The sequence below is a fragment of the Erythranthe guttata genome, chromosome 11 (genome assembly GCF_056151865.1).
Source record: "Erythranthe guttata isolate IM_541 chromosome 11, IM_541, whole genome shotgun sequence".
NCBI classification, from domain to species: Eukaryota; Viridiplantae; Streptophyta; class Magnoliopsida; order Lamiales; family Phrymaceae; genus Erythranthe; species Erythranthe guttata.
In genome coordinates this window covers 5934223-5960890 of record NC_142543.1, presented here as the reverse complement: position 1 = coordinate 5960890, position 26668 = coordinate 5934223, and the positions used below count along the sequence as shown (strand labels likewise).

The following is a 26668-nucleotide window of genomic DNA, read 5'->3' as shown; positions in this document are numbered from 1 at the left end:
TTTAATATTACCTTTACCTCCCCTAAGGGAATAGGATTAGGAATAAGATAAGGATTTGAAATAGATTATGATAACAATTATAACTAGCATTAGTATCCAGATTATCATTAATATAGAAATTAGTATTAACATTAGTACATGTAAATTATCATTAACACTTATAACATTAACGTATTAGTATTAGTAATAGAATTAATATTTGCATTAGTATTAGTATTAGCATTAGTATTAGTATTAGTATTAGTATTAGTATTAGTATTAGTATTAGTATTAGTATTAGTATTAGTATTAGTATTAGTATTAGTATTAGTATTAGTATTAGTATTAGTATTAGTATTAGTATTAGTATTAGTATTAGTATTAGTATAAATATATGTATTAGTATCAGTATCAGTATTAGTATTAGTATTAGTATTAGTATTAGTATTAGTATTAATATTAGTATTAGTATTAATATTAGTATTAGTATTAGTATTAGTATTAGTATTACTATTAGTATTAGTATTAGTATTAGTATTAGTATTAGTATTAGTATTATTATTATTCTTATTATTATTATTATTATTATTATTATTAGTGTTGATATTATTATTATTATTATTAGTATAGTATTAGTATCAGTATGAGTACTACTACTAGTATTAGTATTAGTATTAGTATCAGTATTAGTATTAGTATTAGTATTAGTATTAGTATTAGTATTAGTATTAGTATTAGTATTAGTATTAGTATTAGTATTAGTATTAGTATTAATATCAGTATCAATATCAGTATCAGTATTAGTACGAATATCAGTACGAGTATCATTATCGGTATTAGTATCATTATTAGTATCATTATTAGTATTACTATTAGTGTTAATATTAGCATTAGCAATAGTATTAATATTAGTATTGACATTAGTATTGGTATTAGTATTCATATTAGTAATGATATTGATATTAGTATTAGTATTAGTATTGGTATTCGTATTAGTATTAATATCATTATTAGTATCATTATTAGCATCATTATTAGTATAACTATTAGTGTTAGTATTACCATTAGCATTAGTATTAATATCAGTATTAACATTAGTACTGGTATTAGTATTGGTATCAGTATTGGTAATAGTATTAGGAGTAAAAAGCAGTTTACCCCCTAAATTAAAGGCTGTTTTGCACTTTGCCCCCCAAACAAAAAAATTTTGCACGTTTTTACCTAAACTTGTTAATTCATTGCACGGTGCCTCATAAAAGGAATATTCCGGCAATTTTGACCGGAATGAGAAACCATGTGCGTTGCACGTGAAATTTGTAGGGGTAAATTTGTCCCTTCACTTATATCCTATGTATTAATATAAACTAATCATTAAAAATAAAATTAAAAAAGAAAAAGAAAAAGAAAGCTGCCACCATCCCGTTGGCCATTAAAAAAACCCCAAACTCTTCCCACACCGCCATTTTTCATCTATCTTCATAGATCAACTCTGTTTCTTCTTCTTCTCAGGCTACATCGAAGAATTCCACAGTTCACACGGGATTTCATACCCATATTATAAAATACATAAAGTTTATGAATCACTCGTATCTAACTATTAAAAAGAAGGAAAACTAAATAAAAAAAGAATATTGTCATCTTCTTCCCTTGGCCGACCCCTGTCTGCAAATCATCATCATCACCTCCAACTTTCCTACCTTCATTTCGACCTCTAAACTTTCATTCCATGAGTCCTGCTAACCACCACTGCCCGATTCGTCGGCTTAATAACCCCCTTCCCTCTCAGCTTCATCAACGCCGACAAAGCAATACCTGTGCGCGGGCAGACAAACATTCCGGTCGAATCCACCATTGCCACGGCGTCCATCAGAGCAAACTGGGTCGGAGTTCTTCAGAGCATAAACTGCTCTGTCGATTGAAAAATTAAAATAAGCATTACAGGCCCAACACAAACAAACCACCGCCTCCGACCCTCTTTCTCAACAAACTCTGCTCACCTCCAGACACAATCAAGCTAATACATGAAAGTGATATTTGGAAAGCGGAAGCATACGACAGCGGGTGTGGGGAAGAAACGAACAAGAGGAAAACGGAGAAGATAGAGGAAAGGAAAACGGTGATAAAAGGGGAAACGGAAGAGGGTTTTTGAGAGGAGAAATAAAGAAGGGTGATTGGACAACCCGCCATAGTAAGAATCTATGGAATTGTTTCTTGATGATGGTCGTACGGGAGCCGCCGGCGGCGGCGGCACCGTCGTTATCCTTGAACAATCTCCGATCTATGGCGGCGGAGATTGACCTGTAGGAGATTTGCTCCACCTTCATCGCCGCTGTCTTTACAATCCCTTTATAGCAGCTGCAATCCTCTCAATCTCTCCGAGTTACAGGGCAGCAAAGGAAATTGACTTTTTATAATTTGAGTTGGGATTTCTTTTGGCTGGGCTTGGAGATGGGTTGGGATGGTAGTGCGTTACAACGCTTTTTCTTTTCTTCTTTTTCTTTTTGTTTTTTTGCTTATTTATTTATTTAATTTATTTAAATGATTAATTTATATTCAATATATAGGATGTATATGAATGGACAAATTTATCCCTCCAAGTCTCACGTGCAATGCACATGTTTTAGTATTCCGGTCAAAATTGCCGGAAAATTTAGTTCAGGAGGCACCGTGCAAGGAATTAACGAGTTTAGGTAAAAACGTGCAAATTTTTTTTGTTTGGGGGGCAAAGTGCAAAACGGTCATTAGTTTAGGGGGCAAACTGCTTTTTACTCTAGTATTAGTATTAGTATTAGTATTGGTGTTGGTATTAATATTTGTAGGATTACTATTATTAATAGTATTAGTATTAGTATTGTATTTGTATATTAGTATTAGTATTAATATTACTATTCTTATTAGTATTTGTATTAGTATTAGTATTAGTAATAGTATTAGTATTAGTATTAGTATTAGTATTAGTATTAGTATTAGTATTAGTACTAGTACTAGTATTAGTATTAGTATTAGTATTAGTATTAGTATTAGTATTAGTATTAGTATTAGTATTAGTATTAGTATTAGTATTAGTATTAGTATTAGTATCAGTATTAATAGTAGTATGTAGGGCTGGAAAATAATTACCGCCTACCGAATACCACGGTATACCTACCAAACAATACCGAAAAATTACCGAAACTTCGGTAACCATTACATTTGGTACGGTATTAGTACCGTACCACTATTATACGGTACGGTAGCGGTATCGTCTTTCGCTACCATGGGAATATCGTACCGTACCACAAATTTGAATTTTATAATTTAATTAATGTATATTTATTTTATATTGGTAAGTAATTAACTAAAATTAAACTTACTACATAAAATAAATAGGTCGAAACTTAAAAAAGTTGAAATACAGTTCTTAAAAAATTATGAGAAAACATTGAAGCTTAGTGCAACAAAAAAATGTACATCCCATTTGGTTTCATTGAAATAATAGAACTGCAAATTGAGATTGAAAAAAAAGATCATGAATCTAGTAATCTTATTTTGTAAGGTGTCACTAAATCAATGAAGTTACAGTTTGATAAATATTGAAGGAGTGTTGAAAAATTGAATAAGATCATGTAAATAGCCAATGTTCTTGTTTAAAGTATTGTGTTTTTATAAAGATCGTCTTCATAGTATAACAAATTAAAATTAACGGTAGAGTACCATATACCGATATACCGTACCGAAAGTAACGGTATACCGAATAACGGTATACCGCACTTGTTGGTACGGTAACGGTATCGAATTTTTCAATACCATATAATTCGGTAGGTACACGGTATTGATCAAAATATTCGGCAACCGTACCGAACCCACCCCTAGTAGTATGAGTATCGATGTTAATTAGTATCAGTATTAGTATCGATATTAATATCAATATTGGTATCAGTATTGGTATCAGTATTGATATCCGTATTGGTATCGGTATTGGTGGCGTATACATCGATTCCTTATCTCTTTTGCAATATTTATAAGTTGTATTGTTGTTTGAGTAATGTGCATCACTAATTGAACATCGTTAGTAATAAACTTACAGGTTATTTGAATATCTATTGTGTTATTTCTCTACTACCGTATTTGTTGTTAACTTAGTTATTTTGCAGAAGATTGACATGATGTAGTAGATTGCATTCCACGAAATAGAGTTTATACCATATGTTTTAAATGATTTCACTTAATCTTCATATCGTGTTTTGCGTGCTTCGTATTTTCTTCTTTATAATATATAATTAAATTTCTTATGTTACAATTCTTGATTAAGAAATAAAGTTTTATGTTTTTTTATTTTATTTCCTTCGATTTTTTATACTTGAATTTGTGTTGTTATACAGAGATAGTCATTTCAATATTATTATTATTTCTCATTTCAAAACTGACATCCGTGCAACGCACGGGTGAAGTACTAGTTTGTATTACACCATGATTATTAGTTTCAATTTAAAAAAAAAAAAAATTGAAATCATATGTTGTGTATTAATTAATTGTAATTTAATAATGGAGATGGAGCAAAAGCAGCCTATGTTTGTTGTAGAATCATTCATTTTCTCCAAGAAACTGACCTGGTTTCAAATCTCAATAATAATTACAAAGATAAGAAATTGTGTATCTTGCAGTCCCATTTAATAAAAATTAAAAAAACAAATTTAAAAAAAACAAGAAAGACACCAAGTATATATTATGTTATTCTCAAGTGTCTTGTTTGGTTAAGAAGATTAGTTATGATTAATTAAATAATTGGACTTTGTTTCATATTTGATATTTCCAATAACTTGTGGGTCGAACAGCAAATATTACATTATTAATAAGTGTTCGTCTTTGGCAATTTTTACTTATCGAATCTTTGAGTTTTGGTCTTCGTTCGTCCGAGATTTCGATTTTACTTGTATATATTTTGCTTTTCTTATTTATTTCAGTTTTAGGTAAAGAAGTTATTTTTGTCAATTCGAAAGGATTTTGGAAGTGAAGCTGTGAATCAAACCAAATACGTGCAAAAGTGTATTCTAGCAGATTGTAACAGTGTTTGGTATTTCAAGCATAAATCCGATATCCGATTGAGCTAATTCAAGTAGACATAGAAAGCCAACTTCCAGAGCTACAACTTTTGTAATAACTTCTGAATTGCACGAAAATTCACCGACAACATATATAAAAATGTTATCTTGTCAACTGAAAACAATAGTAAGAAATATAACGTAAACTCCCTTTTCATCGTCTATGGCGGAGACGTTAGCCTTTTTGGATAATCTCTGCTTGAAAATAAAAATAAAACAATCGTGGTGATAACGAAACATGAAAGAATATACAAGAAGAAAATAAAATAGGGCGAAGTGAGAATATATTATTCAATATCTTCAAGTGTATCCAAAGCACATTGCATAATGCTCTCTACATAGTACAAAGAAGATCACTATAAGGTCATGAGTTACAAGAAAATTAAATGGACTTAAACCCCTTTTAACGTACACACTAAATTCATGGTGACTCAACGGCCCGTTAGGGTAGCAGACTCAGACCTGGTGCCCGACAAATATTTGATGGATGGATGTAAATTCATATAGGACCTTTCACCAACGTAACTTACCATCCCCGGAACCAGTTGAGCTATATCCATACAAGCAATTCTTTTTCAATTATTCTATCCAATGAAAGTGGAAATATATTAAGATTGTTATTATTTTTTAAAATTTAAAATACATAATATTGACGTTGAGGGGACAAGTGTTACAAATAGAACTTTAAGGGGTCTATGTTACATAGTGGCTATACTTAAGGGGTGCAAAATGTATACAACTCTTAATTTTTATTTTCTTCAGTTTTTAGTTTATCCAGTTCTTGTGACGCAAGATGACGTCATGCACTCTTTGTTTCTAATTCTTACTCACTGAATTTACATTTACACCACAAATTCTCTCTGGGTTTGGATCTCCACCAAAAAAAGGTTCGATTTTTAGGCTCGCAATTGCAATTTCATCCTTGAATATTTTTTAATTGTTTTTTCAATTTTTATTTTATTTTAAATATGGTTTCATCACCTCGTGCTCGATATTTGTTATTTTATTAATTCAAGATTTTGATGCTCCAGTGAGATGATTCAAGTTGAATAAAGATATGTCAAGTGTTCATTTCTTTAAAGAATATAACGCGGCATTCCTTGTAAAAAGTATTTTAGTAATCACAAGTAAACCTGATTTGCCAAGAAATTAAATAATGGAGTTTCAGATTCCAGATGATATAATAAATAAATAAATAAATTGCTAAGAAGAGAGATGTGTTTCAATCAGTTGGGTGCTGAAAATAATTAACATACAAAAAGGCGGGGGGCGGCCTCCCATTTTCGACCGCAGATCGAATTACGGAACTAATGGTTACAGCTGAGTGAGTTTACCCTCTTATTTTCATGTTTTTTTTTTTTTTTTTGTTTCCATGAATATGAAGAAATATAGTTATTTGTATAAGAAATTCCTAAATTTTTTATTTACATTTAAATCCAATTCATATGGTAAAAAAACTCTTCGTAATGGTGTATTCAGTTCGTTAGATAATATTCTCAACCTCGGTTGGTTTGTCGGGATTGGGGCCGCAGGGGGCGAAGGGGTAGGAGTAAGTCTTAGAACCGAGAGACGGGTTTATTTTCACTTGGGAACGATTGCTATAGTGATTAGTGAGTAATTAGTGCGATATATTATGTAAATGTGAAATATTTTCCCCTTTATTTAGAGATGCCTACGAAGAGTAATATAATGTGCAAAAGGCTTTAATAGCGCATGATTCCTTCGTGTTTGGTGTTTATATTATGCTACCAACAATTTTTTTTTTAATTGTCTTATGATCGGTTGGCAGCGTTCTACGGAAAACGTCAGCCAGTGATGCAGTTCGAATGCTATATTTTAATCATTAATACAAAATTCTATCAACTTGGCAACTTGTATATGGACTCGGCAAACTGTGTTCTGGTTATGAGAGTTTTTTTTCTTTTTTTTTTTTTTTTTGAATAAAGAAATGCTTTCATCTTTTTGATATATTATAAAGTTATGATTATTCAAATCCAACTTGCTCTAATTGCATGGAGTTTCTTTATGTCTTAAGAATCCGATAGTGCCATGTGCATGGATTCCTTAATCTCTTTTTCAAGACTTAAAATCTTGGGATTCACGAAAATAATCAAACTATACTGCACAAAGAAATAAAAATCGGTTTTTGCAGTTCAATCCTAGAATGGTTTAGTTTTTTAGTCGATAATGTTCGTGGGTTTTTTTTTTTTCAGGTATTAACTATGCCGATGAAGCTCGTATAGTTTGATTTTAGCATAACTTGTTTCTGGTGTTTTCATCAAACAATGGAAACTGCAGAAGTGAACTCTTCGTTAGGTTACGGAAAATCTCCATGGGTGTTCAAAGGCAGGCAAGTTTGCTATCTCGTTTTCGAATAATACATTTGTTTATTTTTAATTTCATTGCAACTCTCTGTTCATGTAAGGAAATTATTTAGTTTTAAAAAAAAAAGTACGTTCTTGAAATTTCAGTGCCTTGTACCAGCTGCATCTCGTCAAGGCAGAGACAGCTCGAGCTTTTATTCCGAAAGAATTCAAATTGGTGGAGGCTTTTGGGTAAACTATTAACAACTTGTATTTTTAAATAAATATTTTTCGATATTCATTCTCTTTATTTAATACAAGTTGGACCTACAGATATACACTCGGTGGATTCTTTCTTGCTAATTACGAGGACAGTCCTGCTGGCAAATTTGATGAGGTTGTTATTTATTTCTGACTAAAATCTTCGAATCGATTAATCTCGACTAACTAATATATAATATATAAATGAATTATTCGTAAGTTCTTGGGATTTGCCATTTTGTTTAGGAAATAGGAAGAAGCATATACCGTAATGAATTAAATATAGGGTCAACTAGCATTAACTTTATTTTTCGCAATCGTGCTTTTTTCAGCTTGTCGTCATAGCAGGAATCCTATGGAATCCACCTACGTCGTGTGCGTAAGTTTTCCGTTCCGCCGTAACTTTTTACTTCTTGGGCATGATCGCAAAAGAGTATACAGAATCTTACTCTGTTTGATTAGTATGTGCTCAGAAAATGTCTAGATCAAATTGGCGTCGTTTAATGCAATCTCGTTGCTCGATTTTTGGTACTCGGAAACTATGCACTGATGAAGTAGATTTTAAAAGTATTTAGACTGACGTAATAGTTTTCTGGTAATAATATCATTATCCGACAGATGGGCTGCAAGAGTTCTGGTGAGCAGTGACAAGGCATGCGTCCATGGTCGAAAGGTAGCGTTTTTAATACACACGATTCAGTATTTATTATATATGCCGTCATTTGTAATTGAGTTTGTGCGTAGGATTTCGTTTCGATTTAACTTCAAGAAACTATTAAAAAAAAAATTAAAGAAATAACAGCATTACTATTCTAACGCGGTTTTGCAGGATGTTGGACTTCCGAGTCAAGTTGCAAATTTTACGAAGGTGAGCCCTCAAATTTTATATATTCCGTCCAAATGCAGAGTAATCAAATGTCAATTCCCCGTTTTTTTTTTTTCGTGTCACTATTGGTAGTGTGGGGGTGGATTGTTATTTATAAATTTAGTTAAATTTTGTGCTGTAGAATATCTAATAAGAATTGATTTTTTTTGTCGAACATGACACGGTTTGGTTTGCGTTAAACTAGAGTGTTACAGCACTTCCTGCGACAAAGGGAAGTCGATTCGGTGGGTTTATGAACAAGATTGGCTTGGCTCATAATAATAATAATAGCACGAAGAACTGTACGAATATACAAGTGAATGAGATGAACAATCATACGGCAACTGGCATTTGCACTATCAACCTTTCTCCTGCTGGTAGGTAGGCTATATATATATATATATATATATATATATATATATATATATATATATATATATATATATATATATATATATATATATATATATGATCAGCTAGCTCTATGTTGTTTTATTGTCTCATCTTTGTGTTTGTTTTGCATTATACGTATGTTTAATTTAACCTCGACAAAGCAATGGCAGCACCTCAAAATGACGCAAAAAGATGGATCGGTCCTGCAATCAAAATGTCCCTTCCAAGCTTTAGGTATTTTACATTTTTTCCCTAATTTTTTTTTTAATTTTTAATCAGAATTAACCGTATTTGGGTCTCTGATATGCAGCGGCCGCACTGAATATAACCCTCACCTCCTAAAGTACTCTTGCCAGATCGAATGCAGGTTTATTTTCCTATTTTTATTATTTGTACCATGATTTAATCAATTTGATCATGATCTATATTATTGGTTCGTTAAAATTTAACATTTGCATATTCGAAATTCCCTAGTGCATAAACAATTAATTATGTTTGATTGAATGCCTAATTTTTTGTTGATTCATCGAAGGTTGAGGGCAGTGAAAGCGGCTAAAGTGTGGGGCCCATCTACATCAAATATCGAAGGTGAAACAATTTCTGAAGTGGAATCTGCAAATGCAGATTCCGTAAATTATAAAAGAAACCTCTGTATATCAGTTATGCTATCGAAGCCGATTTTAGCTTTGGAGTTCAATTGCCTTGAAATGAAAGTCGAAGCTCCCACTGTTGTTTCTCAATAGAGAATACTGACCTAGTTTAAACGCGAATAATGTGTCTCGTTAATTTGTATCTTCCGTTATCAACATTTGGTAAAATAGCATTAATTCAGTCTTTCCTTATGCTCCGATTATTTCTTCAAAAAATGTTTTTGTGTCGATGCTTTTACTTTGTGTCTTTGGATAATAATATAAACCCAAAAAGTCGAGCATTTGAAATTACAACAGTGAACCGATAACACGATAACATTATACAACAAATTGCAAAACTTGAAATTCATTCAACTCGCGACATTCATCTTTACCGGATCATCATTCTTACAGAAATTTTAGATTACAAGCAGAGTCAAACGGAAAAAAAAAAAAAAAAAAAAAAAAAAAAACGAACGAATGTGGTTGTTCTACATCGAGAGATGTCGAACATTTTTAGTTAATTACAATTAAATATCGAAAAATGTACGAATTAGAAATCTTGCGGTAGAGGTTTGCCTTGCAAAAAAGCTCTAAATAGAACAAGTGATCTTTCTGGCTGCGAAAATGGTGCTTCATGAGATGCCCCTCTTATCGTTGCAAATGACAGCTTATTATTACCATATACCTGTGTCCACCCCCCTACCTGAAAAATATTTAATTAATATTACAATTAAATTATTTATTTTCCTTCCACGATTTTTTTTTTCTTTTTCCTGATATTTTTCGTAATTTAAAAAAACAAATAGAATATACCTGCATCCCAGCAAACCACACCCGATACGGTGTACTTGTCCTCAATCGTAACTCGCGTGCCAGTCTATGAACCAATTTCCGGCTTCCGGTTAAAGGTATCACCGAATCTTGATCGCCACTGTTATATAAAAAAAAAAGAATTAGTAATGTATAATAAATAAATAAATGGTGAAAAAGAAATCTAGATTATTAAAAGAAACTTCCACCTGTAAACCAAGACTGGGATTCCTGCCTCGACTATCCTACCGACAATATTAATCGTAGGTATCTCTAAATCGAGCAGTTCGTAATCCAATATACTGAAAAAAACACAAGATTATTTATTACAAAAGGAGTTCGAAATTAAATTCTTTAAAAATGTGACAAGAAAAATCTCACTTGCTACAAACAAGCCATCGATTGACCCCTAAAAGACGCGCATGGAGAGCCCTTTGAACGTCTCGTCTATTCAAGTAATTTACCGTTTCGTCCTCCACGCATACATCTACTTTATCAGTCATTTGCTGCAAACATCAAATAACATTATTCAACATAAATACTTGAACTAAATCGGCACAAAATAATAAACGCGAATTAAAATTCGATATATAATAAATAATACCTGAGGAACAAGGGCTTTGGATTGAGAGAGAACAGAAGAGATACAAACATCGAGCGTGACGTCGTATTTATCGACGAATTTACTCGTTTCGATAGTAACAAGTGACATCACTTTCGAACAAATTGGAGATAAAGAAGCTCTGTAATACTCACTAACATATCTCGAATAATTGCATGCAGAAGTGAACACTTTGAACGTTGTATCGGATATTAGTCCGTGTGACCATAAAAACTCGGCCCTTGAATTGAAATCGGTCGCAAATTCTAGTACCGGATTTCCGAGCTGCAATACCAACATTATTATTATTATATATAATGACATAATTTAAATTTAATTATTGCATCTAATTTTTTTGATTAAAGAACTCACTGCAATTCCTTTCAAGTTGAAGATTTTTTCTTTTTTGTTGAATTGAAGAATCAGCTCAGTCAGCTGAGGAATGTAGTGGCCTGACAATATATAATTAATTAATAAATTAAACTTTGTCTATAAAAATTGACAAATATTGGATTTTTATTTATTTTTTATTTTGGGAATATAAATGTAATATACCGGCATAGCTCTCTCCTGTAATAAACAAGCTTCTGTCTTTGTACTGTGGGAATTTGAGGAACCAGTTTTGCAAGAATACCAAGTTGTCTTCAGCTATTATTATTATTATAAAACACAATACAAAAAAACTTTCATATTATTTATAAAAGCATTTTAGCATTTCGGAATAATAATAATAATAATAATAATTAATAAATAGGGCAAATTTCGGAAATCCCTGAGTTATGATCAAATTACGAAAACTCCCCTCATGTTTGGGTAATAACGACCAACCCCCTCAACTATGTATTATCTTGCGAAAATATTACGAAAATACCCCTCCAGAGGTAAATTTAGGGACGTTAAATCAGTAAAATCGAACCGAAATTTCTGTACGCGAACATTTTATACCGTTTATCGAACTGAATATTTAAAAGGAGGGGGCTGACTGTAATTACCCAAACAAAAGGAGATTTTCGTAATTTGGTCGTACCGCAGAGGATGACCGTAATTTGCCTAGATAATTAAATTAAAAAAAAAAATTGAAAAATATATACCTGTGATCTTGTCATTAACACCGTCATAAGAGGAAGAGTTTGCAGAATAAGAAAACCCAACTCCAATTGGTGACTCTAAGTACAAAACATTTGCTTCTGCAAAATTCAAAAAAAAAAAAACATTAATTAATCACCAAATTATTATTATTATTATTATTATTATTATTATTATTATCAAATAAAAAGAAATGTGTGGAAAAAGAAATAATAATACCTTTGTTCCAGCTAAATTCATTTGTGACAAGAGCATTCCCACTGGGTCTAAAAGGACCGTTCTCAGAAAATGCACCGACGCCCAAAGAAGAACAACCAGGCCCTGCAAAATGTAATAATAATAAACAATTATTAATATTTATTTATTTTTTATTACAAAAATTTGGGATGAAATAAATTAAACAATGTGGGTTGTTACTGTAAGAAATAATAATAATAAAAAAAAAAAAAGAAACCTCCATTTAACCAGAGAACAAGAGGCTTAGAAGCAGGGTCGGTTTGGGCTTCAACGAAATAGTAAAAGAGAGCTCTTTCATTATTATGGTCGACGAATACGTAACCAGAATATTGTTGGAAGCTGACTCGGCCGGGTTGACCAGGTAACTCGGTTATTCTATCATCTGATGCTGATACTGATGCTGACACAGAATATAAAGAAGAAGAAGAAGAAGTGATGGAAAAGCAAATGTGTGTAGTTAAAGCTAAAGCTATTAGCTTTATTACAACGGCTCCCATGTCTGATGAGAGAAGTGTTAAAAGGGGCTTCTGTAATAAATAAAAAAGGCAGCTCCTGAAAAAATGTAAGAGAGAATTGGGGGTGGTGGGGGGGGGGCAATGCGCATTATATATGAAAGGTTGAGGAAAGGGAGCCATCTTCTTTTCTTGTCATTATTCTTTTTTTTTTTTTTTTTTTTGTCGTTTTCTTACAGATTTTTCATTTTTACTGTGTGTGTGTGTGTGAGAGACTGTGTGTGATGTGAGGTGTCAAGAGTCAAATATCATTCTCAATATGACTTGGCACTCTCACTGTGTGTACTGTGTGTGTGTGTGTTGGGGGCTGAATCAAGAAGAAAAGAAAGAGAATTGAAACTGGCTTCTGAAATATTGCATAGTGCAATTTTTGTATTTTTTTTCTTCTTTTCTGAAATCATTTGGGAGTGCAATAGTAGCAGTACATCTCTAGCATGGTTCCGGAACGTCGCGGACCTCGGCGTTCTGGTTCTATTGCAACGTCGCGGCTGGAATGGATAAATTATAATTAAAATGCTAAAAATTGGAAATTATGTCAAATTATTTTTTAATATTAATGTTACAGTACAATAATATACAAACTATCAATAAATCTCCAATTTTAATTTTAGAACATTTTTTTAGACGTTGAGAAATTAGAATTAAGGCTGAAATTGCAAATTATGAAATTATCTATTTACTTTAAGTGAAATAGAAAATAATTAGGACTAAATTGCAAATTTTAAAAACTTAAACAACATGTGGTTCCATATCCCCAAATAAAACTACGTTTAGAGTGCTGGAGCTAATTGTAATTTTATTTATTTTTTTTACTTTTGATTAAAAGTTAAAACCTTAGTTTGAGATCACTAAATCGTTGTTGGAGAAGTAAATTAGATGATTCATGGAGTTCAAATTCCGTTCTAGCCCGTTTCGGTATGTGTGACAGCCGTGACCATCCGAATTTATTGCATTGTCCCGACGTTCCGACCGTTTTTTACCCATTTGAAACGTTTTTGGTCGTGTAACAGTTTTGTTAGGGAATCCGGAACGGAGAGGGTTGTTCCCATTCCATTCCGGGCATTCTGACGAACCCCGATCTCTAGTATAATTTGCAAACTATGTTATGAAAATAAAATATAAAACATAAAAAGTGATATATATTTTCAAGAAATAAAATGATTTTTTTTTTTTGAAAGATTTAGAAAGAATAATTACAGTCCCAATGAGAAGTGTATAAGTCATAATAAAAGTTGAGTTTGTACACAGAAAAGTGTGTTTTAATTTTACCAGAAAGAATGGTGCATGTGACAGCTAAGGGGGTCATTATTTCATTCAAGTGTAGAAAGAATTTTGCTGCCTGTTTAATAAAATGATTTCACCCAAGAAAGAAAGAAAGCATTCATTCATTTGTTGCTTTCATTATACAGAGAATATTAGTAACTTTTGGTTGTTTCTTTGGCTGATACTAAAGTCATTGGGAAAATAAACCTCATTTCATACTCCCAGAGAATTTTTCAGAAATCTTTCTGGCCAACTGGATCATCATTCTCTACATTGACAATTACTCATATACCTAACTTTGTTCACCATTTTTTTTCTTTAAAAAAACAAAAGAATTAAGTCTTTCTGGTATAAAACTTGTATCAAAGGTGAAATTCCTCGCCCCAGGGCTCCCATCCCTTGGTCCGACAAGAATTTGATAGAGAAATATAAATTATGGTAACTCAACAGTCCATTAAAGTAGCGGACTCGAACTTGGTGCCCACAAGGAACCAACCCTTATTGGAGTTGAAATTCCCATACTACGGCTGCCAGGATTCAATTCTAGGATCTTGTACCAACTTACCACCCCGTAACCAGTTGATCTACACACATGCGGCCAAAAAAAAAAAAAATTGCATAAATGGGATTGGGTTAATAGATTTGGAGTTAATAGAGCTACGGTGTTAACGAGTCGAGCTTGGCTGTTTTGCCGAGCTCGAGCTCGAGTCCATTTTTTTTTTTATCTTTTTAATTTTTTAATTTTTTAATATTTTTATTTTTATTTTTATTTTTATTTTAATTTTTAGAATTTTATTATTATAAATTATAATATTTTTAATTTTTTTAACAGTACAAGTCTTTACCACCACCTGGATTCGCCACTGCGTGCGGCGCCCCTCAGATGAGAGATCAGCTTGATCCCTTGAGCAATACTAGTTTTGCCCTGCCTCAGGGTCTAGCGGAGTCCCTTCTTCTACGTCAAGTCGAAGACTGACAAGTTTCTTGATACGATATATTAAATAATATATCGATTAATTATTAGTTAGTTAGATTTTAATATTTAATATATTATTTAAGTATTGTTTGAGTTAATATTTTATTATTAATTAATTAGTATAGTATATTTATATTGAAATAGCCGTATGATAGTTTAGGGTTAGGAGATTATTAGGTATTTAATTAGTTTAGGTAATTATCTTTCCTAGTTAGATTAGGATTCTAGGGTTTTATTCTCTTTAAATAGTCGTCTTGTGCTAGGGTTTTATAATGAAGAGAAATAATAAAAAATAGTTTTCTTACGTTCAGTAAAGAAATCTTATGATACTCAAGAGATCGCATCAATTGGTATCAGAGCGAAGTTGCGATAACACCAACGCTTCGTTAGCAAAGCAGAGATTATATCAAAGCTAAGCTGGAGCAAAGTTGAGATCACATCAAAACTTTGTGAAAATCATGATGTCCGAAACAAGACGGTTAGAGCGATTGGAGAAATCCGTAGAGAGATTACGGATTGATTTTCAGAAATTGCTCGAACAAAGTCACAGACGACGTCAACACCAACACAAAAGTCGAAGGGACCGCCGCCCATCACCACCGCTGCCGCTGCCGAGCCTATCGCCGGAGGAAGAGGAAAAGGACGACGATGAATTTTTCAAAGAGCCACCGCAGCCGCCGCTGCCGAGCCTATCGCCGGAGGGAGAGGAAGAGGACGACGATGATTTTTTTGAAGAACCCCAATTTTTTGTGAGTTCGCCGAAAGATGAATTATCGGATTCACTTGAGGTAATTTGGGACGAAGACGAGGAATTAACTAAGGAAGAGAACGAAGAACTACAGTGGATATTGGGAGATTTCCATGGTGTTCAAAAGAAAGGAGACGAAGAACCGATGGTCAGTTTGGAGGAGACAAAATCTGAAAAGACGATTAAAAAAGTTTATCTATCGGGAAAAAAATTGAGTATTTTCGCAAAAGTAGCCTTTGGAATCTCTTGGGGTCAGCAAGAGCCATGTTTTAAAGAGTTTGGTCGTTCATCGTGTTTTTCGGAGTCAATCGGGAAGCAAGTCGATGAACAAATCGATGAAGTCAAACATAGGTGGAAACTCAAAGATGAGGGACCAAATGGACTCGAACCTTGAGGACAAGGTTCATTTCAAGAGGGGTGGTTTGATACGATATATTAAATAATATATCGATTAATTATTAGTTAGTTAGATTTTAATATTTAATATATTATTTAAGTATTGTTTGAGTTAATATTTTATTATTAATTAATTAGTATAGTATATTTATATTGAAATAGCCGTATGATAGTTTAGGGTTAGGAGATTATTAGGTATTTAATTAGTTTAGGTAATTATCTTTCCTAGTTAGATTAGGATTCTAGGGTTTTATTCTCTTTAAATAGTCGTCTTGTGCTAGGGTTTTATAATGAAGAGAAATAATAAACAAGAGTTTTCTTACGTTCAGTAAAGAAATCTTATGATACTCAAGAGATCGCATCATTTCTCTCCCTCAACCTGGTCGGCCTGTCTGAACACTACAAGGCACGTAATGACTGCCCACATAACAGCCTGTATTTCCTCCGTCATAATCGTTTAACCACAATCCCCCACGAATGTTCTCGTAAGATACCCAAAAATCCCGAGGCATGACATCGAGGTCGAAAAGTTTGAATTCGAGACTTTACCGAGCCGGCTGAGCTCATTTACATCCATAGCTATTACATAACTCCTTTTAGAACTTCTAATTTCTAAAAGGCTATTCTGAAAAAAAACTAGTTAAAAAAAAGGGAGGGAGAGAGAGAGAAAGAAAGATATATGGAATAGTGTAGTAATATTAGTTTATTGCAAAGTCACATGATATTGGCAAGACAAAGATGCTAATTTCTGCACTCACGTGTTTGTATTTTATCACTGCTCCCTCACTCTTTTTGTACTCATTGCTTCTTTTGGCCCTTTCACTCTGTCCTTTCTTCCTTTTTAAGCCTTCTTCTTTCCCTCTCAAACACCTACACACACACACATATATATATATATATATATATATTTTCAACCGAGGTATAAAAACTTGGTAGTTCTGATGCATAGTCAACACATACATTGGTATACTCGTTCAAAGTGAGTGGATAAAAAAGATGCATTTTGGTTTTTTGCTTTTCAAAATGAGAAATGTTATCAACTTTTAATTTCATATTTGTTCATTAAGTATTTTATTGGTTTAATATGTGTGCAAAATTAGAAAAAAAAAAAAGAAAAAAGAAAGAAAAGCTTGAATATATATGCTTTAAACACTCAATTAGTTAATTAATTACAACTTATATTAGCAATCAAATTAACCAAAAGGAGTTGAAAGGTCAATGCTTGGTCAAATTAACAATGATGTGAGAACAAGCTAGGGTTGAATATACAAATCAAAACCAAAATGTGTAAAATTTATAGTGTAAACCTACTTTCTGGATAAAGTTATTTTCCATCTGTTTTTGCAATCAATGAATTATGGCCACAATCACCACCACCCACTCCTCTAACAATTATATATATATATATATATATATATATATATATATATATATATATATATATATATATATATATATATATATATATAATGTTTTTTGATGAGGCTTATTCCTTAATTAAAATAAAAGGAATTACCATCCCATTAAATACTAAAAAGTTCTTGTGAGCATTCATCTATTTAATTTTCACAATAATCAATATTTGTAAGGCATATGATTTATTATTGACTTAAATGCTTTCAAGTATTGAGTTAATTATCAACATCATTGGATTTAAGCGTCGGAGGACTCCCTGCCGTGTCACATGGTATATTAAGTGGTTTTGCAAGAACTAAAATATATATATATATATATATATATATATATATATATATATATATATATATATATATATATATATATATATATATATTCCATCATGTCAATTCATCCACCAAACTAAATCAACTAATCGATTTAGTTAACACTTTTCACATTTCAAATTTTATCTTTTTGACCATTGAAATTCCTATTTACTTGTACCTTACACTATTTACTTGATAAACAATTAATGCCTAAAGTAATTATGCCAATTTGTCAATAGAGATGTTTAGCTTTTTACCAATGCTGCAACACACTATGATCATAAGTTCTTTTTCTAGAACAACAACTTTTTATTTAACTAAAACAACAAATCTAATTTTCCTTAGAATTTTTTTTTCCTTTTTTTAATCCAAAAGGCATTGTGTGATCATTGTTACTCCCCACTCCAATTCTCATCATTTAATTGAAAGAGATAATATATATGTAGGAAAAAGAGGGCAATTTTCCAGCTTAGATAGTTGTTGGAAATTGTGCTCCTCAACTTTAGCCTTGAACTGCAAGTAAAGCCTAGTTTTTTTTTTTTTTTTTTTTTTTTTTTCGCTTAAAAATTTAACCCATGTTACAAATTAGGAAAATAGAAGATCGAGCGGCATGATTTGAAATTTTTAACCACATACAGACATCTACTCTAATAGTAGAAGTTAATTAGATGTCGACTCTTTCTAATACTCTTTTAAACGATGGTTGATTATAATATTTATTCACTACCACTTTAATTTTCATCTAAGACATTATACCCTTGATAAAAATCATTTATCCAAATACAGTTTTTACCCCTAAAGTATATTATATGTAACACCTATCCTCTAAAGTATTATTTGTAACACTTACTCCCTCAAGTTCAATTTAATTTGTACTTTAAATCCTAATGCATTAAAATTTTCTTTTTTATTTAAAGAAATAACTAAAAGAATTATTAAATTATACAAAAGAAATATCTATTGAAAAATGCAATATTAAAAAATTTAAAAATATTATCTTGGGTACATATTTAATAAATAACTCATAATTTATTGGAACAAGTACTCAAACATATTCATATCGATAAATTTTAAGAAATCAATAAATGACTAATAGTAATCTTAAGTATTCAAATATATTTTATAAGTTCATTAATCTTATAAATTATATTTCTATTTATTATTATACAATATCTATTACTTTTATTATTTTTTCCAATAATTTAATTTTTTACTTCTCATTTTTTTATGATCCAATAATTATTAGATTGTTATATTTATTAGCTTTTAAATTTTAAAATATAAAATAATTGATGTTGAGGAGTAGGTGTTACAAATATGCTATACATATGCTATACTTCAGGGATGCAAAGAGTATTTAACCCATTTTTTGTTATTAGTCTTTATTGACCGCCAAAATATTGTAACTAGTGATTAATTATAGGGTAAATTACAATCACCCGTAAGGTATGGTCAATTTTCAAAAAAACCCCTCTTATTTGAATAATTACATCTACCCATCAGTTGTGATTTTTTCTTACACCTCCACCCTTATGGTGTCATATTCAACATAATCATCTAAAATTCGTGGAATGTGCTCTAGTTGTACTCGTTTTGTGTAAAAATACAGTTTCTGATGCACCACATATTATGATCATCTTGCTTCAAAATGTGGAGTTCGAATGAGATAAAATGGGCAAAAATAATAATATTCCATATAATCTCGAAAATTTCACTAAATTTGAAACCACAATGATGGACGTGTAAGAAAATTTATAGTTGAAGAGTAGTTGTAATTATCCAAACAGAAGGAGATTTTTCGTAATTTGATCATACATAATGGGCATTGTAATTTACCCTTAATTATATTGGTGACTATCTTTGGAATCGGTAAAATAAGAGGAAAGGTAATTCTAGAGATTGGTTTTTTATGATGATGGTTTTATTTAATGTTGTCAAGATAGCAATGATGTGTGTGCACTTAAGCATGTTGGACAAAATATTTTAAAACCACGCCTAGTTGTATGTTTAGCCACGTGGACCAATAATTTCTTGAGAGGCAAAAAGAGAGAAACTGAAAAGGTTTGGGGAAGAAGTGGGACTATTCTATTATTTCTTTTCAACAGTTTTGAATTTGTTGTGATTTCTTTTTTTTTTTCTTTTTTTTTTGGGAGCAATATTTAAATCTTATACAAAGTGGGAAGCGAAGGTATGGTTGTGGTAGCATTGGAACCCCTAAATCTTTGCTATAATAATAGAGGCTATGTATTGACTCTTGTACCAAAAAGAGGTCTCGCCTCCGGGGGTTCTCATTTCCAGGTCAGATAAATTTTTAATGAAGGAATGTAAATTTTCAATGAAGGAATGTAAAATCGATTTTTCAAATCTTTACACTAAAATCGTAAAGGTTTGGGACCGCCTTCACATCGGAGACCGATTAATCGACTGCCTCGGCCGATTTTTAGAACACTGAATTATCAAGTGGAGAAGTCGATTGTACTTCGCATCCACATTTATTTTCCCAATTATTTGGGGAAATAAATATCATTTGTCCAAATTAGTGAGACGAAACTTAATTATACAATATTTATATTATTTAAAAAAAAAAAAAAAAAGAACTAGAGTAGCCTATATATTAATTAGCTAGTGTGCAAGTCTCTAATGTCAACAACATAAAGTGATTAGTTGTTAATTATATGGACCTAAACTGGGTTTAGATAATTAATATAATTTATTATCCACACACACTTCACTTGAATTTAATTTAAAATATAATGATCACCTTTTTCAGCTAGCACAAGAAATTGGTCCTCTACTTTTGCTGCGTGACCACTCATACATATATATGTTACACTATTTATTTATAATAATTTATAGTCACATGCTTCATTTTGTCGTCTGCGCTTCTGCTTCTGTACACTTTCTTTTATCCTCTCTCTCTCTCTCTAATTTTATTTTTTATTTTTCCATTGTGTTTTAGCAATTTCCAACACCCCAATTATTAAAAAAAAAAAAAGAAAAAAGAAAAAAAAAAAGAAAAACCTCATAGCCATCACTAGTTATGGGTCACACACAGACACATGCATGTGTTGAAAAATATTACATACAAAAACCTGCAATAAACGCATGCAATATATATATATATATATATATATATATATATATATATATATATATATATATATATATATATATATATATATATATATATATATATATGAAAGACGCGTGATTAGACCCATACAACGTAAAACAACAGCGCAACCCACAGTTTGGATTTATTTGAATTATTTTGTCTGCAGAATTCATTAATTCTTTCTTTAAATTATTTCGTCTACAGAATTAATTAATTAATTAATTAATTAATTTGTTGGAAGGAGTAGGCACTCTAATTAATTATTAATGTCACAAGCTTCCACTCGAAATATGACAAAAAATTCTTCTCTTACGTCCCTTTTATTCCTTTTACTTTTCAGTCTTTCCTTTTGTGTATTTTTGTACATGTCTTGATCTCTTTTGTTGGTTCTTATTTTGGGATGAAGTTATTCTTGCAGATGTTAATTAATCTAGGTTAGTTACAACTAACTCTAGTTACACACTACAAGAAAATGTAAAATAGACAACGATTTCTTTGTGAACGAAATTAATTTCGTTGCCAATAATTATATTTTAGCAACGAAATATAATATTTGTGGCTAAAAAATAACCTTTTTGTAACAAGAAATTTTTGTTGCCTTTGAATCTCATAGGCAACGAAAACTATTGTTGTGAATAGTATCATATATATTTCGCAACGAATTTAATGTAAGACAACAACTTTATTTGTTGCAAAAGAGTGTTTCTTTTTGCTACGATATATAATTGTAGTAAATACATATACAACGACAACAAATTTATTTTGTTGCCAGTAAGTGATAAAAGACAACGGAATATTTTGTTGTAAATGCTCCAAGTGATTTGGCAACAAAATATAATCGTTTGTAAATGTTCCAAGTGATTTGGCACCACAATATAATCGTTGCCAATTTACAAACCAACTATTTTTTCTTAATTTTAATTTATTGAATATATTATTATTATTATTATTATTATTATTATTATTATTATTATTATTATTATTATTATTATTATTATTATTATTATTATTATTATTATTATTATTATTATTATTATTATTATTATTATTATTATTATTATTATTATTATTATTATTATTATTATTATTATTATTATTATTATTATTATTATTATTATTATTATTATTATTATTATTATTATTATTATTATTATTATTATTATTATTATTATAATAAAATATGATAAAAAAAATCTTATTTATTTATATAACTATATTAAACATTTTTCCATGTCTATTTAGTTTTTATAAATTTATTTTCTGCCAATTTGCAGATTGTTTGGGGGAAAATTTTTGAAAATAGCGTAGAAAGATAATTTTCATTTTGGGGAAAATGTGAAAAGAATTCGAAAACGTTACCAAACATAGCCTTAATTTTCAATTTTACTCAAATCACCAACTTTTACAGTTTACTTATTCAAAAGTTTTTATATACAACACATTAATCAAATGGAAAAGTGCTAATAGCTATCATAGGTAAATTGTTCTTTGCACTTGACATTATGAATGGGCCGAGAATCGATATTGGCTGATGGTCTCTGACAAATCCCCGACAACATATTTTGGCGTTAGATTAGGAGTTGTAAATGAGCCGAACTTGATAAGGCGTTTTGACAAAACCCCAAACTTAATAAGCTTAGGTGTTTCAAACTCGAGTTCATCCTTAATTGTTGATAAGATTACGAGCCAGCTCGCGAACTTTTTTTATATTTTTCTATCTTTGTAAATTACAGATAACTATAAAATTGATGTACCTAATTGGGTTTTTAACTTAAAAGGCCCAAGATGCTCATTCAAAAGAAAAGCCCAACACAAATGTCATTAATTAAGAACTTCATAAGAAGCTTATGGGAATAAATCTAATGTTTTGTCCCACATTGGTTTTCTACAAGAAAACTTTACCGAACTCCACCTATACATGTGTATTATCAATCACATAACAAGGTAGCACTATTTAGGCAATTAATTAATATTTTTTTTTTATATTGTGATAGTCTTCTGACTTGAGCGTCGGAGAACAATCGCAGGGCCACCCCCGGCGTGTCACTTAGTGTTTTCAACTGTTTTGCAGGTTAACAAGTGAAGCCGTCCCTTTGACTACCTCGGACGCGTGGCAAGAACTCTTGGCATTCCTGATACTGGGCTTGAAGATTCCCGAACTTAGAAGACTTGTGGGCTTCAAGACCATTGGGCTGACCCAACCTTTTGGAGCAGCATCATGCTGGTGCCGTCTGTGGGAATGCAAAACTAGAGCGCGAGTCGCGAACGGAGGTGGTCAAGGCGATCTCAACCAGCCGCCTCGAGGTAGGTGCAGAGTCTCAGAGCCGCCTCGAAGCAAAAGAACTACGGGAGCGGCCAACGAAGAGGGTCAAGGCGATCCCAACTAAACGCTTCAAGGTAGCGGTGAAGTCTCAGAGCTGACTCGAAGGAAAATATCTACGGGAGCGGCCAACGAAGGTGGTCAAGGCAATCTCAACCAGCCGCCTCGAGTTAGCGGCGGAGTCCTAGACCCACCTCGAAGGAAAATAACTACGGGAGCGGCCAACGAAGAGGGTGTCAAGGCGACCCCGACCAACCCCTTCAAGGTAGCGGTGGAGTCTCAGAGCCGCTTCGAAGGAAAAGAACTATGAGAGCGGCCAACGAAGGTGGTCAAGGCAAAATCTCAACCAGCCGCCTCGAGGTACCAGCAGAGTCCTAGAGCCACCTCGAAGGAAAATAACTACGGGAGCGGCCAACGAAGAGGGTCAAGGCGATCTTAACCAACCGCTTCAAGGTAGCGGTGGAGTCCCAGAGCCGCCTCGAACGAAAAGAACTACGGAGCGGCCAACGCAGGTGGTCAAGGAGATCTCAACCAACCGCTTCAAGGTAGCGCTAGAGTCATAGAACCACCTCGAAGGAAGAGAACGATGGGAGTGGCCGACCTTGCGGGATCTTCAGCGCCGGTCATCTAGATGATTGCAGAGGAATTACAAGCCTTAATGGAGAAGACGGTGGCCAAAGTAGCAGCTTGGGCAGCGACGGACGTTGTAACTCAGTATATCAATGCTCAAAGCACAACTGACTTTGAAAAAAACTATTAACATGGGAAGCAATCCTACGGCCCGTGCATGTCCGTACCACTCCGCCAATCGTTGAGCTCCATGTCTCAGAGGAAAGAGTATCGCTCAACCGCCAAAGTTATTCCTCCGAACAGGCTCCTCGAAGATACGCTCACCACCACCCGCCTCGGCGTAGCACATCCTCAGACCGCGCGCCTCGAAGATACGCTCACCACCACTCGCCTCAGCGTAGCACATCCTGAGACCGGCCTCGAAGAAACGCTCACCGCCACTCGCCTCAGCGTAATACGTCCTTAGACCGCGCCCCTCGAAGGGAAACTCGTCGCAAATCACATCGTCCACTAAGGCAACGAGCCCGAGCCCCTTCAAGGGAGAGAGCGAAGCAAAGCCGTCGGACGAGAAGCGGTTATTCCCGGTCGTATGACTATCGTCAAAGGCCTCGAGGCAGGGGACACTGCAAACATGCACACCACAGCGAAAACTCCTCTCGAAACCAGCTCGGAACTAGAGCTTCTCGACACCAGGAAACAAGAAGGCATCGAGCAGGCTCAGGCGACTGCAACTCAAGGAGTCCTCGGCTCAAGGAGTCCTCGGCGAGAAGTCTCGAGGTCGACGGCCGCTCAATTTGGGGCATTGTCCACCCGAATTACCCATATATTCTTGTTATTATGGAAGAAGTGTTGCCTCTCGAATTCAGGATCCCAATCTCCCCCAATTCGACGAAACCGGGGATCCCCAAGATCACTTAAATAATTTTTACGTTAAGATTGACCTCTACGGTCTTAGTAATGCAGCTCACTGCAAGATTTTTCGGACCACGCTAGCTGATCAGGCACAAATTGGGTACAACGGCTTGCTCGAATGGTCCATATTCTATCTGGACCAACTAGCGACAAATTTCCGTCACCAACACTCTATAAGCAAGAAATACGCCAAAACTGGTCGTATCTCTTCAAGGTCATACAGTGGGACGGAGAGTCGCTCATGAATTACCTGCAACGATTTGTCAAAGCAGTACATGAAGTGCCCCTTCTTAATCACGAAATGTTAACCGACATACTGCAACACAATTGAAAGCATGTTCGTTTTCAAGAGTACATCGAAGGCCGACCCCCTATGACCCTAGAGGAGCTCCTGAATCGCACTGAGAAGTACGTTCGGAAAAGAAGAGAGACGTCCTGCTAAAAATCGCATTCGAGAAGTTCTCACCTCTCAAGGATAAGCTTGTTGACATGATGATCATCGCCGAGCAGAAATGAATTCTACAACCACCGAGATGGATGAAGGAGAATCCAAAACGACAAAATTCGGATAATTACTGTGAATACCACCAAGCTCGAGGTCACACTACTGAGGAGTGTTTTCAGCTTATGCGAGCGCTCGGAAGACTTGTCCAAAACGGGCACTTGAGAGAATCCCTAGAACAATCTCAATCCTGAAGAAATACTTTACTTAGCATTTACTATTGCCCCACGCGGGCCCCATGTAATTTCTTCTCAGCAATAAGTCGGTGGCATACCGCCAGCTGCATGATTCTTAATAAACTATTTTAGTTGGTGGGATATCGCCACCGTGATTTCTACATCAACCATTTGTCTTCTCTACGCGTTTTCTTTCAAGGCATCTACAATCGATTTAACAAAAAATCAATAAACTCAAAAAATAGCTAAAAGGAAAGATATCAAGGATCACAAAGGGTCTGGCCAACCCGAACCTTGGTTTCTCGCTCCCCAAAGTTCCAAAAAATAGAGCAACTAAAGCTCAGGGGATTCTTACCCGCCCCAAAAAACTTAGGTAAACGGGCAGACTTCCTACATAAAAAACTTGAGGGTCTGATCAACCACCAAGTGCAAAAATACGGACTTCCCACTAGGCGTTAAAGCCAAGGGATACCGTATTACCTAAAAAGATAAAGTAAAAGCTTATTTTTTTACGAGAGTCGAGCCTCCCACCAGGCGATATAGCCAAGGGATACCGTCTCACCGAAAAAGATGAAGCATAACTCATTCTTTACAAAAATACGGACTTCCCACTAGGCGTTAAAGTCAAGGGATACCGTCTTAGCTAAAAAGATAAAGTAAAAGCTTATTCTTTACGAGAGCCGAGCCTCCCACTAGGCGATATAGCCAATGGATACCGTCTCACATGAAAAGATGAAGCATAATTCATTCTTTACGAAATGCGTGCTTCCCACTAGGCAATAAAGCCAAGGGATTTCGCCCCCCTAAAAAGATAAAGTAAAGCTCATTCTTTACAAGAGATGGACCCCCCACTAGGCGATATAGCCAAGGGATACCGTCTCGCCAGAAAAGTTAAAACATAACTCATTCTTTAGGAAATGCGCGATTCTCACTACGCAACAAAGCCAAGGGATATCACAACTTCTTCCCATAATTTTGGCGACTGATCGCAGCCGTATAACAAATGGGTCTCCCTTCAAAAAATATGATCGCCTAACTGCAGCGCCCACCTCTACAAGATCCTTGTAGCCGACTTCAAAATTTCTTGCTACCTTGAAACTCAAGGAAAACATGAAAATTATTTCATCTTCGAGCGACTATTTCTAATTACTCCCAGGCAGACGCACGACCCCGTGGCTCAACCTGGGAGTGGGGGCTTAATGATGT

The 26668-nt window shown here is 33.5% G+C and overlaps 2 protein-coding genes across 6 annotated transcripts in view; one reads left to right on the top strand and one right to left on the bottom strand.

Moving 5' to 3' along the window:
* The window catches only part of LOC105967985 (protein NEOXANTHIN-DEFICIENT 1), a 61301-nt gene extending 51479 nt beyond the window's left edge, over positions 1-9822 (top strand). Inside the window, exons 1-11 of one of the 5 annotated variants that reach the window (XM_088825712.1) lie at positions 5805-5947; positions 7274-7410; positions 7532-7615; positions 7697-7760; positions 7957-8003; positions 8243-8297; positions 8454-8492; positions 8695-8866; positions 9053-9116; positions 9193-9249; positions 9415-9822. In XM_088825712.1, coding sequence (XP_088681838.1) covers positions 7346-7410; positions 7532-7615; positions 7697-7760; positions 7957-8003; positions 8243-8297; positions 8454-8492; positions 8695-8866; positions 9053-9116; positions 9193-9249; positions 9415-9625 — 858 coding nt within the window. In that variant the 5' untranslated portion in view covers positions 5805-5947; positions 7274-7345 and the 3' untranslated portion in view covers positions 9626-9822. Of the gene's footprint in view, positions 1-5804; positions 6385-7273; positions 7411-7531; positions 7616-7696; positions 7761-7956; positions 8004-8242; positions 8298-8453; positions 8493-8694; positions 8867-9043; positions 9117-9192; positions 9250-9414 lie in introns of those variants that run through there. The other 4 variants (XM_088825709.1, XM_088825713.1, XM_088825711.1 and 1 more) reach the window with 4 other exon arrangements.
* Positions 9823-9875: 53 nt separating this feature from the next.
* Positions 9876-12862, bottom strand: LOC105967982 (serine carboxypeptidase-like 45). Its single transcript, XM_012992568.2, has 10 exons — positions 12466-12862; positions 12231-12332; positions 12017-12112; positions 11481-11573; positions 11298-11377; positions 10929-11210; positions 10706-10830; positions 10534-10626; positions 10328-10445; positions 9876-10217 (listed from the first exon to the last, which is right to left on the bottom strand). The coding sequence occupies exons 1-10, from the start codon at positions 12743-12745 to the stop codon at positions 10065-10067; spliced, it is 1422 nt and encodes a 473-aa protein (XP_012848022.2). The 5' UTR covers positions 12746-12862; the 3' UTR covers positions 9876-10064.
* Between the last annotated feature and the right edge of the window lie 13806 nt (positions 12863-26668).